This window comes from Anguilla anguilla, chromosome 9 (assembly GCF_013347855.1).
Source record: "Anguilla anguilla isolate fAngAng1 chromosome 9, fAngAng1.pri, whole genome shotgun sequence".
Lineage (NCBI taxonomy): Eukaryota > Metazoa > Chordata > Actinopteri > Anguilliformes > Anguillidae > Anguilla > Anguilla anguilla.
This window is the reverse complement of record NC_049209.1, coordinates 35066805-35081862: the sequence shown is the minus strand read 5'-3', so window position 1 is coordinate 35081862 and position 15058 is coordinate 35066805. Positions and strand designations below refer to the sequence as shown.

The 15058-nt window shown below is 43.4% G+C and overlaps 2 protein-coding genes across 6 annotated transcripts in view; both read left to right on the top strand.

Annotated features, from left to right (window-relative positions):
- Positions 1 to 7316, top strand: part of LOC118236333 (actin-binding LIM protein 3-like) — an 89134-nt gene extending 81818 nt beyond the window's left edge. For all 5 annotated transcript variants that reach the window (XM_035434611.1, XM_035434607.1, XM_035434608.1 and 2 more), the window contains 6 exons: positions 33 to 62; positions 2819 to 2877; positions 3196 to 3256; positions 3786 to 3793; positions 4973 to 5053; positions 5355 to 7316. In XM_035434611.1, coding sequence (XP_035290502.1) covers positions 33 to 62; positions 2819 to 2877; positions 3196 to 3256; positions 3786 to 3793; positions 4973 to 5053; positions 5355 to 5468 — 353 coding nt within the window. In that variant the 3' untranslated portion in view covers positions 5469 to 7316. The remainder of the gene's footprint in view (positions 1 to 32; positions 63 to 2818; positions 2878 to 3195; positions 3257 to 3785; positions 3794 to 4972; positions 5054 to 5354) is intronic.
- Positions 7317 to 8040: 724 nt separating this feature from the next.
- The window catches only part of LOC118236332 (actin filament-associated protein 1-like 1), a 38781-nt gene continuing 31763 nt past the window's right edge, over positions 8041 to 15058 (top strand). Inside the window, exon 1 of the mRNA XM_035434606.1 lies at positions 8041 to 8215. Within this exon, the coding sequence (XP_035290497.1) occupies positions 8194 to 8215 (22 nt within the window). The 5' untranslated portion in view covers positions 8041 to 8193. The remainder of the gene's footprint in view (positions 8216 to 15058) is intronic.

The window sequence follows — 15058 nt, the reverse complement described above, 5'->3', positions numbered from 1 at the left end:
ACTGGAGGCTGTGTCTGTTTTATGTCTTCCAGCTCCTCGATCGCAGTACAGTGCAGACAGCGGTGAGTGACTCATGTGTGTGTGTGTGTGTGTGTGTGCATGCGTGCGTGCATGCGCGTGTGTGTATATGTGTGTGTGCGTGCGTGCGTGCGTGCGTGCGCGTGTGTGTGTGTGTGTGTGTGCGTGTGTCCTGGTTACCACAGAGGCCAGGGTGGTCCAGGAGGTCAGTTTGTGAATGACTCCAATGAGCCGAGGCCAGGAAGTGGGTTCCATTCAGCAGTGACCCTTTCCCCTCTGCTTCTGGGCCTGGTTTTTGGGAGGGGCATTGTAATGGACACTTCTGGGCCTGGTTTTTGGGAGGGGCATTGTAATGGACACGCCGCAACAATTACCGTCCAGAAATAGTCTGCACGCAAGGCCGCGCCGATCGCTCCCTGCGGAACAGTCACCAGCCATCTGCACCGTGACTGGACTGCCGACCGCGTCCTGCCTCTGTCACGCTCAGGGAAAGAGGGCTGGCAGCCCTTCACAGGGCTGACATTTCACTGGTACAGGACAGCGGCGTTTGGTGAGATGTCCGTCTGCAGGTCTGCAGGTTTGGAAGAGAATCTGAGCGGACTGGGAAGGGTACCACACATCAGAACAGTAACTGCCCCATCCCGTGTCGTATGGCTGAGCCTGAAGTTTCCCCTTGGAAAAAATTTGGTTGTTCTGTTCTGTCCTGTCCTGTCCTGTCCTGTCCTGTCCTGTCCTGTCCTGTCCTGTCCTGTCCTGTTCTGTTCTGTTCTGTCCTGTTCTATTCCATTCCATGCCGTTCAGTTCTGTTCTGTTCTGTTCTATTCTCTTCCGTTCTGTTCTGTTCCATTCCCTTCCTATCCATTCCACTATGTTCTGTTCTGTGGCTCAGGTGGGAGCCTTATTGTAGATTCTGAACCTCACTCCGTTACTGTGTTCCCGTGTAGCCCAACTATGCTTTCATAAACTTTTCAAGCAGCCCACGGCAAACTCTTCTGCTGAAGCTGTTTCTCAGAGGGGATTACCCCACCGTTTGGTGCATTCTCATTGAGAAATGCAGGTAATTTGGGGTTATCCAGTTCTCCTCCTGGAATGTTTGCTCTGAGAAATCGGTCAAATCGTGGCTGACATCTATCCGCTGCTCAAAGCTCCCTTGTGCCCTGCTGACAGATGTTTTTTTTTATGATTCTCCCTTGTTGTTGGTCTCTGTACAGCAGCACTGCAGGTGATGTATTTTTTTCTTCTAAATGTGAACCTGCTGTGTGTATTTGCGGATAAAAAATTGCAAACTGTACAGAATATATTGAATCCGTCTTTGTGTAGTTAACCAGGCTTATATACTGGTGCGCGCTGTCACTCAAAAACTTTTTTTGTATGACATTCCATCTATGAATACCTCTCCATGTGTTCGGAAAATGAATTACTTTTATGAGGATCACAGTTAGCCACTAATTGTATGATTAGTCATTTGATTGTGCTAATCCAGCGCCTATGGAGACTCCAGGGGTATACTGATTGTAATGCAAGTTTAATTCCCTGTGGGTCACGTGTTTTAGAACAAATGGTGACCCCGATCATAGCAAATATTTCCAACTGAAAATAAGATTAAACAGATTTGTTTTGAAGAATAATCGGGCAATGTACATATGGAAAATCTCTGGAGGCCTAGCACTGTTGTACAAGCGGCTTTGCAGTTAGGTGAAGTATACTTCCTGGCTTTAGACCCCAACCTCCCTGAACGTCCAATAGCAGCCATTGTAAAGCCAGCAGGTCAATAAAGACTTCTCTTAGCATATAAAATATCCTTACATTGCATTACATTACAGGCATTTAGCAGATGCTCTTACCCAGATGGACTTGCACGCCTTTTATGTATTTTTTATATCCATTTATACAGTTAGATATACTGTATACTGAAGCAGTGCTGGTTAATTACCTTGCTCAAGGCTCAATGGCAGTGTCCAACCCAGGAATTGAACCTGTGACCTTTAGTTTACAAGACCAGTTTCTTACCCATTATACTACATCACACACAAAACCGCTGGTCAAAAAAGCAAACCCTAAAACTGAAATTATATATACTGACATATATATATATATATTTTTAAATCCCTCAAAGTAAACTATCCTGTAAGAAGTAAATTCAAAATAAAATAGGCTCCAGGTGTTTGACAGCGCAGTGACACGCCTCATTTAGCTGTTTTGGCTGTGGGGCGGGTACTCAGCACAGGACGATAAAAATGCATCCAGTGCACTGCTGTGCAGCTGCTGCCCCCTGGCGGCCTCAATGTGGAATTACACACCTCTGTGCATCTTATCGTTTGTGATGAGGTTTATGAACTGTGAAATGAGCAGACAGAGGTAGTGACAGCTGGTGATTTGTAAAGATGAAGAATTAAACCCACACTTAAACTGATAGGTACTTCCAACCTGCTTTACGTAGTTACTTGGATCAGCACTTAATTCACTCCTTACTTAATACTAGTGGGTGTATCCAGTTATTGGCAATATTATTTGCTGGTAGTATGCTGTAATGCAAACCTGCTGCCAAAAAATGAAATCATGTTAATACTTGACTCAGTGCTGTTATTACTGATGAATACAGTGGTTGGAGGTTAAATAAAACTGATGAGAAAGAAAAATAAAGGAAATAATGAAGGAAGGTGAATAAGGTGAATATAGAACTTCTATGCTGCATTGCTGTTCTCTGGCTGTTGTGATGGTGGGTAAATGGACTGGTGATTGAAGAGGACGATGCTCCTGTTGGCTAACTGGGATTTTTCGCGTCTGCTTCTTCCCCTAGACCCCTGCGTCACCGGGACGACCTCCTTGCCGGGGTACGGAAGGAACGGGCTACAGCGGGTGAGACCACGGGGCCCTGGCTGAAAAACAAATACATGATAAAAAATATATACATTGTTTTTTATATATAGAAATACAGAGGAGACATTTTGAAGCAGATCATCTTGTACACACAGCTTGTAAGGTGATATTTGACATTATGATAGTAACACCAACAACAACAACAATAATAATAATAATAATATGATTTGGTCTTCTTTGATCTCAATTTAGCCTGATTTCAGAATATCAGTACACAGTAATTGCAGGCATTCAGTACTTCCCTGGCATGTTGCACATTAAGCTGGTGGTGAGTTTTGATGATTTTTTCTTTTTCAGCCACAAAGTGCTGATTACTATGACTACGACAGCAGCAGCCCAGTAAACTGGGGGATGAGAGGTAGGCCGCCTCTCTTCGGATAGAGGCGGAGAATCCAGGTTCAGAATGTAAACGTCCTCCCCAGTGTTTGTTCCAGTCACCTGGATTTGCTAATTAGCACAATTCTTAAGCCAGGAGGTAGAACTAATTAGTGAATTCAGCTGGCTGAGTTCATGGGTGGAAGAAAGACTTTTACTTTCTGACCCCTGGACTTTCCAACTCTGTAAATGGGTGCGATTGGAATAAGAACACACTCTAGAAATGCTTTCAAAGAAAACATGTCCCCCTGTTGTTGTATAACAGAGCTTTAGCCACAGATTGAATGCAAAATGATGAACAATTTTGGGAAAGATAAATGCAGTTAGAGCAACACTGATCTCATTTTTGTCAGGATCATTATATATGCGCTGAGATATAAGAAATTGAGCACCTGGAATCTAGATTAGAATAATATATGTAACAGTGCATGAAAAATAAGTCAGCTGTTGTGTTGAACATTGTTTTGGAAGCATATGGTAATGGTCTGTTTTTTGTTCTCATCTTTTCACAGAGTACAAGGTGAGACACTAAGCTTGAGGAGAGTTTCACTGGAGTGCTAAACGCCACTGAAAAATGCACCATGTTGTAACAGAGAAAAATCTGCACCTTTAGCAGTACAGAAAAAAAGACAATTCAAAAGTGTAGATACAAGTCAACCATTTTTTCACACCAAACTGGCATGAGGTATCACATTTAGCAGAACACAGTTCTTTATTAAACAGTATTAAAACTGAGAAAAGTAGAGTGGTTTCCATGCTCAAGTACTTTAAAGATTAGGTACAACTCTTAGCAGAATTGACAAAAGACAGTGTTGATCAACCACAGTGAGAAAATGCTTCTTTAGCAGCAGAGGTAAGTATTAAACCGCACTGAGAAGAAGCACATTCATCTCTTTAATAAGGCTGTAGTGTTAACCCTGTTGGAGATTATTTCCACCTTAATAGACCTGGAATTTACTGTATATACTGTAATACTGTATGTATATATTAACTATATATCACAAGTCATAATATATTGGCAAATATGACATTTATTGCCACTTTTAGATATAATGTAACATATTGCACTTCAGTAAAATTTGTAGTTTTCATTATGTTTTCCACATAGATCCATATATTTATAAGGTACTGCAGTATATTGCGTTTTTATAAGGGCAGTGCCTGTCATCAGGGTTAAGGACGGCTCTGATATGTGCGTAATCTGAGGCAGTAACTGCCAGTACAGAGTGTGCGGGTTAAAGCACCCTGCCTACAGCCAGACCCTGAGGAAACGTGGCAGTGAAGTTCCAGCTGACAGAGTGATGTCACAGTTCTGACATCACTTCCTTGGGGAGCCCTCTGGGTGTCAGCCAGAGGTGAGCGGGTGAATTTTAAACCACCACCACCACCCCCCCCCCCCCCCCCCCCCCACCCACCACCCTGCTGGGTTAGCCATGGCTGCTTCCTGCCCTAAGACTGAAGGGGTCAAAACCAGGAACTGGGCACGAAACTCATCTCATCGCTGTGTCCCTGACGTGAGAAAATACGCACTCCTGCACGTGACGCAGCCGATGTGAAGGCTCAGCCCAGTACAAATGCTGCTTTTTCTTTATATGGTGTTTAAGGAAAACTGAATTTGTTTGCTTAGTTTCATTCAAGTTTAGAATCTTTCATTTCTGTGTGCAAACTTCCTGACGGCTCTCTCTCTCGCCCCATCCAGATTTACCCTTATGAACAACTGGTAGTGACCACTAGAGGGCGGATTAGACTGCCAAATGATGTAGACAGGACCAGGTTAGAGGTGAGTCATTCAATGCAAACATCCCAGCATTCAAGGATTTTGATTGATTCCTTCTTCAAACTAATAATAATAATAATAATAATAATCTGATGTTTCTATCACTGCTTCAGAGATTAACGTCACTGTAGTCCAAAATGAATCAATACCAGGACAATTGTGGAAACTTTTATTATGGATGGGTATTGATCTCCAACTGTATATTTATTGTGCATTACTGATAATGATCCATCGGTTTATATGAAATATGCAGTGCAAAGCAGCAGTAATGAAAAAGTGACGTTATTGTGTACTTGACTGGCAGCGCCATTTGTCACCGGAGGAGTTCGGCCAGGTGTTCGGGATGACGATCGCGGACTTTGACCGGCTGGCACTCTGGAAGAGGAACGAGCTGAAGAAGCAAGCCAGGCTGTTTTAAACGCTGCTGGGTGAGGAGGGGGGGGGGTGGGCAGCGTCTGGATTCTGGTCCCACAGTAAAAAGCACCTGGGGATGGGGGAGCCAGGTCCACCCTCTGCATTTCAGAGATGTGGAACCGCCATGGATCCCAAAAAAAAACTCCAGCCCGGATACGGAGCGCTCCCGGCAGCGTTACCGTGGCAACGCGGGCTGCATAGAGACTGCGGGGGGTCGAAGATGTCTTTTCTAATGTTGCTTTTTGTTTTTAGTTCATCAGTTCAGGTGTGTCACTCCACCAAGACCAAGAAACTGCCCTGTATGACTGTGTGGCTCTACGGGAGAGATTAGGCCTTATCTTTGGGCAGTAATGTGAGCAGTCTGTTTTTAGCGTACCAGGCACATCATCAGAATGTTATATGATGAAACTGACCATCACGTTGTTGTACCTCACCGGCCAGTCAACGCCCAAAATGTATTTGTATGACCTCACCATATGCTTATTGTTCTTCTGATGATTTCTGACATAGTCTGTACTGATGTGGCTGATGTGATGAGTGTGGTGTGTGATTTTGATTTAACCAGGGTGTGTACCAAAGTTATATGAAAAAAATATATAAGATGCAGTATTTCCAAAGTGCATATCAAAATTAGTTTCTGATTAAATTGGTTTGTGTGGAATTGTTCTTTTTATCCCTCATGTTTTTTGTTGTTGTTGTTTGTTTTGTTTTGTTTTGTTTGTCTGACTCCTAAATTACCTGCTTTTTGCTTGCAATCAGTATTGAACCAACATTGATTTCATTCTGTAGAATGTATTATTCTTCATGAGATTACTTTTTTTTTTCATTGCCATTGTGGAAAATGTGTGAAAAGCACTTTCCACACTCATAATATTTCCCCCACAGCATTTATAATGGATCGCAACAATCAGGAAATATATGCACAACTTGCTGAGTAATGTCTTTCCTCAATTCACTTAACTATGTTGGGATCTGACCCAAAACAACACTTTATGCACATGCCTGCAACTGTGCGTTAATGGAGTCATTAAATATTGAATATTTGAGTGTATCTACAGTTCTAACGAAGGCTTTTTACATGATTATTTCTCAAACTTATTTTTAATCAATTAATTTTCTTATTTTCCTGTGTTGGGATTTCTTTATGAAGCACACCTCAGTCAAGCCAAAGTTACGGTTCTTTAAGCTTGTGGTAAATGTTTTGCTGAACCACTTGATTTATGTTCAATGTATGAATTCTGTCTTCTTTGCTTTCTCCTTCTGAATCGCCTTTTTCTTAATGATGGTTGATGCAGTATATTCAAGATAAATCTTATTTAAGGACTTATTATCAAGAAACATTTATTACTGGAGTTTAATTAATTTCTGAGGTCGAAATATAATGTATTTTAGTTGCTCTATGCAGTAAGCCAGAACTGTTATTACGACTGCTGCCAATAGAGAATTTAGTTAATATTGTTTGCCAGTAAAGTAATAACGATAACTGCCATTCTGGTGAAGCTGCTGCTTGTTATTACGTCATGGGACAGCAGGTTTGTCATTGGACATTCACCTTTCGTTCCTTTTCACGTTTAAATCACAACTTCTCGCCATTCACAATATTAACTTTCCATATTCGGGCATCACCAGTGTTGTGTTGTAGATGGTTGAGTGTATTTATAGGAGCAATATAATTCAATTGTTATTTTTTGATTACAAGTATGAGGGGTAAAGTGGTATTTTTAAATTGTACATTTTCTGTTTTGTAACTGTACAATCATCTCCCTGTACTTTACTTGTCAGTGCTAACATTGGACATAGTACGACTTTTATTTAAATAAAATGCTGTATTCACGTGTACAGTTTTTACATGTGCTTGTATATATCTTTTAAAACACAGTTGAATTAATGCAAAAAGAACCACCACAACGAGTATTTCCGGGGTCATTGATACTTGTAATAACTTTTATTCGTTTAAATTTATCCTGGTTCTATTTCAGTTCTTCCCTGGCTCGTTGGTATTTAGGGATAATGAAATTTATCCTGCTCTGGAAAAAATATGTGTACAGCAATTTTCTTTATATATAATTTATATAATAGTTATACATAATTTATTTTATGGCATTATTTCCCAATTTACACACCCAACCTTTGTGCTGTATTTATGATCTCTCCAATGGCTACGTGATGTGGTACTCGAGGTATGGCTTCATTAAGTACACGTCGCTAAATGAAAACAAGTTTGTCAATACGACTAATAATGAATTCGAGCACCTTCGATGTGAATGGACATGATACCGCTGCTTGCAGTTCTTGCGTGTAATATTAAACAGTAGGCTAAAGTATGAGTTTTTCACATTTCAGTTTAAACAAATAAAAAATATTTGTATAAGAGTTTTTGAACAGATGTACTTGTAGGTAACCAAAATCGGATATATAGCAAATCTTCAGTCATTAAAAACCGTTGTAAGATAGTAATGGGAAGGATAGGCCCACTATCTTCTGTTTAATGTGGGGGGGGGGGGGGGGGGGGGGGGGGGGGAATAACGGTTTGAACCGTTTTGCAGGACCTGTTACAGTAGCACTAGGACCCAACTGAGCGCATAGGAAGTGCACGCGCCATCCGCTCGGACTCTATCAAACCTTGTCACTTACTGTAGGCTGAGGGACACATTGGCTTTGGCATGTATTGCTGGTAAAACTTTGAAAAAAATTAATTAATTAACCGACGGAGAATCTGTACCCCTGCGATGGAGACCAACAGTGGTGATAGTAAGTAACGGACCGCCTTCCCCGTGTCATTTTGATTTAAGATTTTTATCATTTGCGGTTTGGGCGTCACACTTTATGTGGTAATGCACGCGGTTCTTTGATTTAGAACACATTTTTAGTTGTCAACAGTGTGGGCAAGTGTTTTATTGGTGCAGGGCATTGTAGCCTATTCTTAGAAACGTATTTTAAGTTGTGTTCAAACCTGAGCACGCTATGGTCGTTTCAGCCTACTTGAAATAAGCTTTAATTTTGCTGCAAACATGTTGGCATTCGCGTTGGTGCTGTGGCTGTTATTGCTGCTGCTGATGATGATGGTGATGGTAATAATGCTGATGACTGTTACACGATCATGAAAAAAGGCTCTCCGCCCTGGTGAATTAGAACATAATAACAATAACTACCTGCTGTTTTATTGACTTGTGAAGGCATTAGTAGCCTACAGGTACCTGTGGGTCTGAACACCGTAACATCATTAACACAATAATATGCGCCTCTTGGGGGAAATGACACGCTCGACTTCGATCAGGGCAAGAACTGAACATCGAGGCAGTAGGAAACTCGGCGTGTAATCGTTTGGTGTGTTTATAATGCTGGCAGTGAACATTATTACTATGGTCCAAAATAACATTTAGCCACAGACAGCGACAGCCAAACGTTGCACACGTGTGGAATACTGAATAAATTAACTGAACTCTTTTCGCCGTGAGTAGCCAAATTCTGACTGTAGGCTATACTGATTGTAAACGCTTACTGTGTATTAACCATATACATGGTATTAACTGTGTTAATGAACTTTGAACTTTGTTAGTCGAAGAATTTTCGTGTATTTATTGTCAATACGAAGCCGTGCTTTGAACTAATAGCACATTTGATGCTGTAACGTTCTGTAACTTCGTTTTCAGTCAAAACTGCTATATACTGCTATAACATTTGTATGGTACACAATATTGACTGAATTGTGCAGACCAGGTCCAAACGGGTCAATGTGGGTCTATTGCTGATCACAAGATGGGCCGTGCTGGTCTTATGCTGGCAGACCAGCTCGATCAGGGTGATAATGAAACAGCTGTGATGGTGGACCAGATTGGTTACACTGGTCATGTGATGGTCATACTGGTAAGTCAACTTGGTAATGCTAGACCAGCTGGCTCCTGCATGCTTGTCATGGGCATTATCATTTTCACTGAACTGAGCTACTTTTTCGACAGAGAAGGGCAAGCAATTGAGGCCAGTATTGAGGCCCCTGATACTGACCTATAATAATTACACCTGTTTTTATTTAATTATTTTTGTATAAATTGTATTAGTTATTTACCACAATTTTTTTGTTTGTTTGGCCAACATGATCATTTCCATTACTGAATGACAAAGGAAGAAATTAAATTTAAATAAGCCTATTTGGAAAATGATCACTCTTATGTATGGTGACTCTGTCGTGTTATGATAAAGCTTGTTGTGCAATTGCTCTTGGACTTGGATTTGTTTTCTGCCTCTCAGCCATTTTACTTGGGGGGGGGGGGGTGGGGTTGGGGGGGGACATGGAGCTGTGGAGGACCCCCACGTTGCAGGGATTTGTAGGCTTAAGATCTCTTAGATGTCCTCCTCCTGTTTTCGTAGTCGCTGTCTTGGCAGCGCACTTCAAGTTCAGGACCCGATTGCGTGTGGCGGCTTTTCTGTTTAAACAGCGGCAGGAGGAGACTGCCAGTGGGTACTGCGTATGTTTTCCTTTCTTCCCCGAACGGCTTCATCGAGACAATGAGATGGTTCCTCCTCTCTCTGCGAAAACAAGCTGGGTGTCTCCGGCTATCCACTGGACCCGAAATCTGGTCCTACATCTTTTTCCTTTTTTTGGGTGGTCCTGCAGAAAGCAGGCGTGAGTTCCCCCCTCTTTTCTGAAAACGTATCCAACTGACCCACCGGAAAGCAAAAATAAAAATATGCAGCGGACATCGAGAGGGTGATTAGGATCGAAAGAAACTACATAGGCCCGTCTGCAGGGGTTCGATTTTTCTGTGATATTCCAGATGGAGATACGTTTCGTGGATATGGTCAACCTCGTTGGAGAGTGGAGAGGTTTAGGAGGTGAATCGCGCGCCAGTCGCGTCATAAGTAATAATGCACAGTGTTTCACTGTAGTTTGGCAGGGCTGACCCGAAGGTGCTCTGTGCATCTCCTATGGCTTCTTTGGTTAGTTTGATTAGTCCAAGGAAGTTGTCTGCATGCCAAACTCTCCCACTGCTGCGGTGATTCTAGAACCTGTTTGTTTAAACCAGATTCTCAACTCAGATTACAAGGGGCTTGTTGTTACACGCGCCAAGGTACTTTTTGCTGGAAGAGAATTTGAAGTGGAGAAAACCAGCTGGTGCATATCCGACTGTACTTCCCTCATTTGCCCTCTTTAACCTCATTGGCGACAATCCCTTGACCTTTCTGTCTCATATTGAGACTCCGCCCCTACAAGAGCAGGTGAAGGACAGGCTGGTCTGCTTGTTTACTCAGTTTAACATCCGCCGTCCCCATGTCCGGGAAACGTGTCCTGTGTGCATATGTGCCTGTGTGTGTGTGTGTGTGTGTGTGTGTGCGTGTGTGCATGTGTGTGTGTGTGTGTGTGTGTGTGTGTGTGTGTGTGTGTGTGTGCGTGTGTGCGTGTGTGTGTGTGTGCATGTGTGTCTTCAGTGCTTTGTGTGTGCGTGTGTCTTCTTGAGTGCTTTGTGCATGTATGTACCTGTGTGTGTATGCATTGTGCCTGTGCATTTTTGTGTGTACTTGTGCTTGTTTGTGTGTGTGTATTTGTGTGCGGTTATTATTAGTCTCTTTGTCTCCTCAGCTTCCTGTTTGTATAAACTGTAGCAGAGGTGGGTGCTATTTCAGGTTGATTGCAGAGCTGAGTATTACATCACTTTACAGTAACCCTGCTTGGTGCTGTGGTGTCTGACTAACTATCTGTGCATATAGCCATTCTCACAGCACTTCAGTGCAGCATATCTCCTTCTGCCCCACCAGCTGGTCAATTGCTATTTAACAGTTTTTTTCCCCATTTCAGGCATTTGTGTTTAGCAAGACACTGAGCAGTGCCAATGTCTGTCTTACCTCAGAGTCTAGCCATTTGGTCCTGCTCATGGGTTACACAGTACAGTCTGCATAGGATTGAATTTAACACATACCCTGATTTTATTAGTAGTAGTTGTATTTTTATGTGCATATTATGCATGAATGAAGAAGTTCAGGTTAAGTACTTTTTTTAGGAGTCCGTCAGCACTGTCACTCCAAGGGTTCAATCTAGTTACCTTCCACTGACAATCACTGTTCCCACTACACTGTTTCATTTGTCACCTGTGGAATCTTCTGTTTGTGAGTAATTATGACATCATTAAAATGGGTTGTCCCGGTAACAGAGTAACGCGGTTGTGCTTCATTGTCTCTTGTACTTCAGGATAGCGACACTTCCTTCCTCACTTCCTTGGTTCAGTCAGCAGATCCTGCCTGCGATCCTGTGTGTGTGTGTGTGTGTGTGTGTGTGTGTGTGTGTGTGTGTGAGTGGGTGTGTGTGTCAGTGCTTGGGTGGAGAACATATTACATACCCTGAGAGAAGGCTCTCTGGTTACCTCTGTACGCACTGAAATGCACCGTGTTCCTTGCTCCCCTCAGACATCAGGGAAATCTTGCAAAAAGTTGCTCAATAACAGTGCTAAGCTTTTTAGAAATCCTGTCCTACTATCACATACTTTGAAACACCATTTCCAGATTTTTCATCAAAACTGGCATTTCCAAATGTATTGATTCAGAGGCCAGATGGGGCTCTAGTTTTGTACCTTCTACCAAAGGACTTTACCTGAGCTGTTTCAATATACAAAAGAATCAATGGGTAGGCCTTCTTGTGTAGCCTGAAATTTATGGTATGCAAGAGATGCATGCAAAGCCAAAAAGAAAGCGGCAGCAGTATGGGGTGGCAGTATAGTATAATGGGTAAGAAGTTGGTCTTGTAACCTGAAGGTCACAGGTTCAATTCCTGGGTAGTAAAAAAAGGTTGTGTACGTTGCTGTGGATAAGAGCTAAATGGTTGTAATGAAAGCTGTGGAGCTGTATGTTAATGAAAGGTTGAGAGGTTATGAACGCAGACAGAGAAGCACTTGAGTGTGTACTGTACACAGGCTCACACAGGTGTGCAGAAGAAGGTAGTCACACTTTCATGCAGGCATTTTTCCGTAAGCATGTTTGATGATGTAGGCCTGGGATGCGGGAGAAGTCTGAGCTCACGCCGGTGTGATGGTTCCTTCTTTAGACTGCAGAAAAAATGCAGACTGCATTTTTTCGGTCCCGGTCTTAATTTCTCAGGGAAGTGTAACTATCTCAGTGTCACCTGAAAGAGCTGAAGGCTGCTGCATCATTAGGGGCGTGACGCTTACAGTAGGAGGCACAGGTGGTTTTGATGGTGGGTGCGATTTTTGAGGTTTCTATTGTGCTATTTTCTCCTGTGCTATTTTCTCAGCTGCGTGTGGGTCAAATGAGCTGTTTCACATCCTATTTGTGCGACAGAGAACTTGATCTGTCAGCAAGTTTTAAAGTTCTAAGTTGACAAAAAATAATAAACCTAAGCAATTAAGACATTTTTGATACAAATACAAAATAATACCTTTATTTTTTCACATTTTTATACTGGGCACTAATAGCAGACAGGGTCATAGCTCTCTTTTGTTTGGCCGGGGAGAGCAAACTGAAGGTCAGAACACCTTTGATTGGCTGCGAGGATCAGACATAGCGTCTGAGCTCCCTTTTGATTGGTCACTGAGAGCAGACAGCGGGTCATAGCTCTCTTTTGATTGGTCACTGAGAGTCAGACAGAGGTTCAGAGCTCTCTTTTGATTGGCCGCCAGGAGCAGACAGAGGGTCATAGTTCTCTTGTGATTGGTCACTGAGAGCAGACAGAGGGTCAGAGCTCTCTTTTGATTGGTCACTGAGAGCAGACAGAGGGTCAGAGCTCTCTTTTGATTGGTCACTGAGAGCAGACAGAGGGTCAGAGCTCTCTTTTGATTGGTCACTGAGAGCAGACAGAGGGTCAGAGCTCTCTTTTGATTGGTCACTGAGAGCAGACAGAGGGTCAGAGCTCTCTTTTGATTGGTCACTGAGAGCAGACAGAGGGTCAGAGCTCTCTTTTGATTGATCACTGACAGCAGACACGGAGTCAGAGCTCTCTTTTGATTGGTCACTGAGAGCAGACAGAGGGTCAGAGCTCTCTTTTGATTGGTCACTGACAGCAGACACGGAGTCAGAGCTCTCTTTTGATTGGTCACTGAGAGCAGACAGAGGGTCAGAGCTCTCTTTTGATTGGTCACTGACAGCAGACACGGAGTCAGAGCTCTCTTTTGATTGGTCACTGAGAGCAGACAGAGGGTCAGAGCTCTCTTTTGATTGGCCGCCAGGAGCAGACAGAGGGTCAGAGCTCTCTTTTGATTGGTCACTGAGAGCAGACAGAAGATCAGAGCTCTCTTTTGATTGGTCACTGACAGCAGACATGGAGTCAGAGCTCTCTTTTGATTGGTCACTGACAGAAGACACGGAGTCAGAGCTCCGGATGTCTCTCCTCCGCTGGCCTGTGTTCCCCGGGTGCAGGCGCTCCCCTATAAATACCCGCCCGGGCAGACAATGCCGTTACTCTCTGACCGCTCACAACGGCCGCCGGGCGGGCACAAGGCCCGGCTTTGTGTCTCTGTGAAAATAAAACTCAAATACGGACCGCGTTCTCTGAGACATAGCTGAGGAGTGAGGTCACAAGGGCCGGAAAGATGATTGGATGAATTGTAGATAGAAGAGCTGAAGCAGGCCTTTGTGTGGGAGCGCGTACTCAAGTTTCATCCTCGACCAGCTTGGCGTGGAACTCAAATCGGTGATAGCTAAGCCACAGAGCTTATTACTGACCTGCGTACTGGCCTGAGAACCGGGCCAGGTCACTTCCTGTCGCGCTCGGATCCTGTCACTCACGGAAGCGTGATCTGTCACGATGTTGCAGTCCTCCCCTGACCTTTGAGAGCACGTCAAAAGCAACCAGAGTGGAGGATCTGTTGTGACTGCTGTTCACCTGATTTGGGAGGCTGTACCTGTCAGAGTCAGAGCCCCTCCCACCTGCCTGTCTTGCAAAGACCCGGTATGTCACCGACCCCTCCCCCCCACTATCCGCTGTATTTTCTGTGGTTGATCTAGTTGTGCCTTGTGATAACAGTGAATGATGTTGCTTTTATGCATGTGAGGGTAAGTGCACGCAAACAGCATTTAAAAAATATGTAATAATAACAATAAGAATAATAATAATAAATATAATAACAATGATACTATAAGAAGAAGAATAACAGTAATAGTACTTGTAATAATAATAATAATAATAATGATAATGATAATAGAGAAATAAATGATAACCATTTGGGTTTGCTCTTAGTCCTCCAGTACTACATCCTTCCTGACAAAGAGGAAGGATGTCTTCAGTTGCTCTTGGCAAAGCTTTGAGAGAGAGAGTCTCAGAAGGTGTGGATTCATACATAATCACAGATGAGGATGTAGAGAGGCGCAGGAGTTCGGGGGAGGGAGTTATATTCCAAGGGCGACGCGTTGTCTTCCTCTGCCCTGCGTCCGGAGTGTGTTTTGGATGGGGGGGACGGGGGGGGGAAAGGGCGGTGGGGGGTGGGGGGGGGGGCGGTTGTCCGTGTCCTGTTGATGCCTTGTGACTGTGGCCGATTGTTTAAAGCCCATGGCGTCATCCTCTCTTCCCTGCACACCAAGCTTCCGTCTGGACCAGCTCCTCCAGCCGCCATTTTGACCCACAAATCCTGTGTTCTCTCCCTGAGCCGCCCC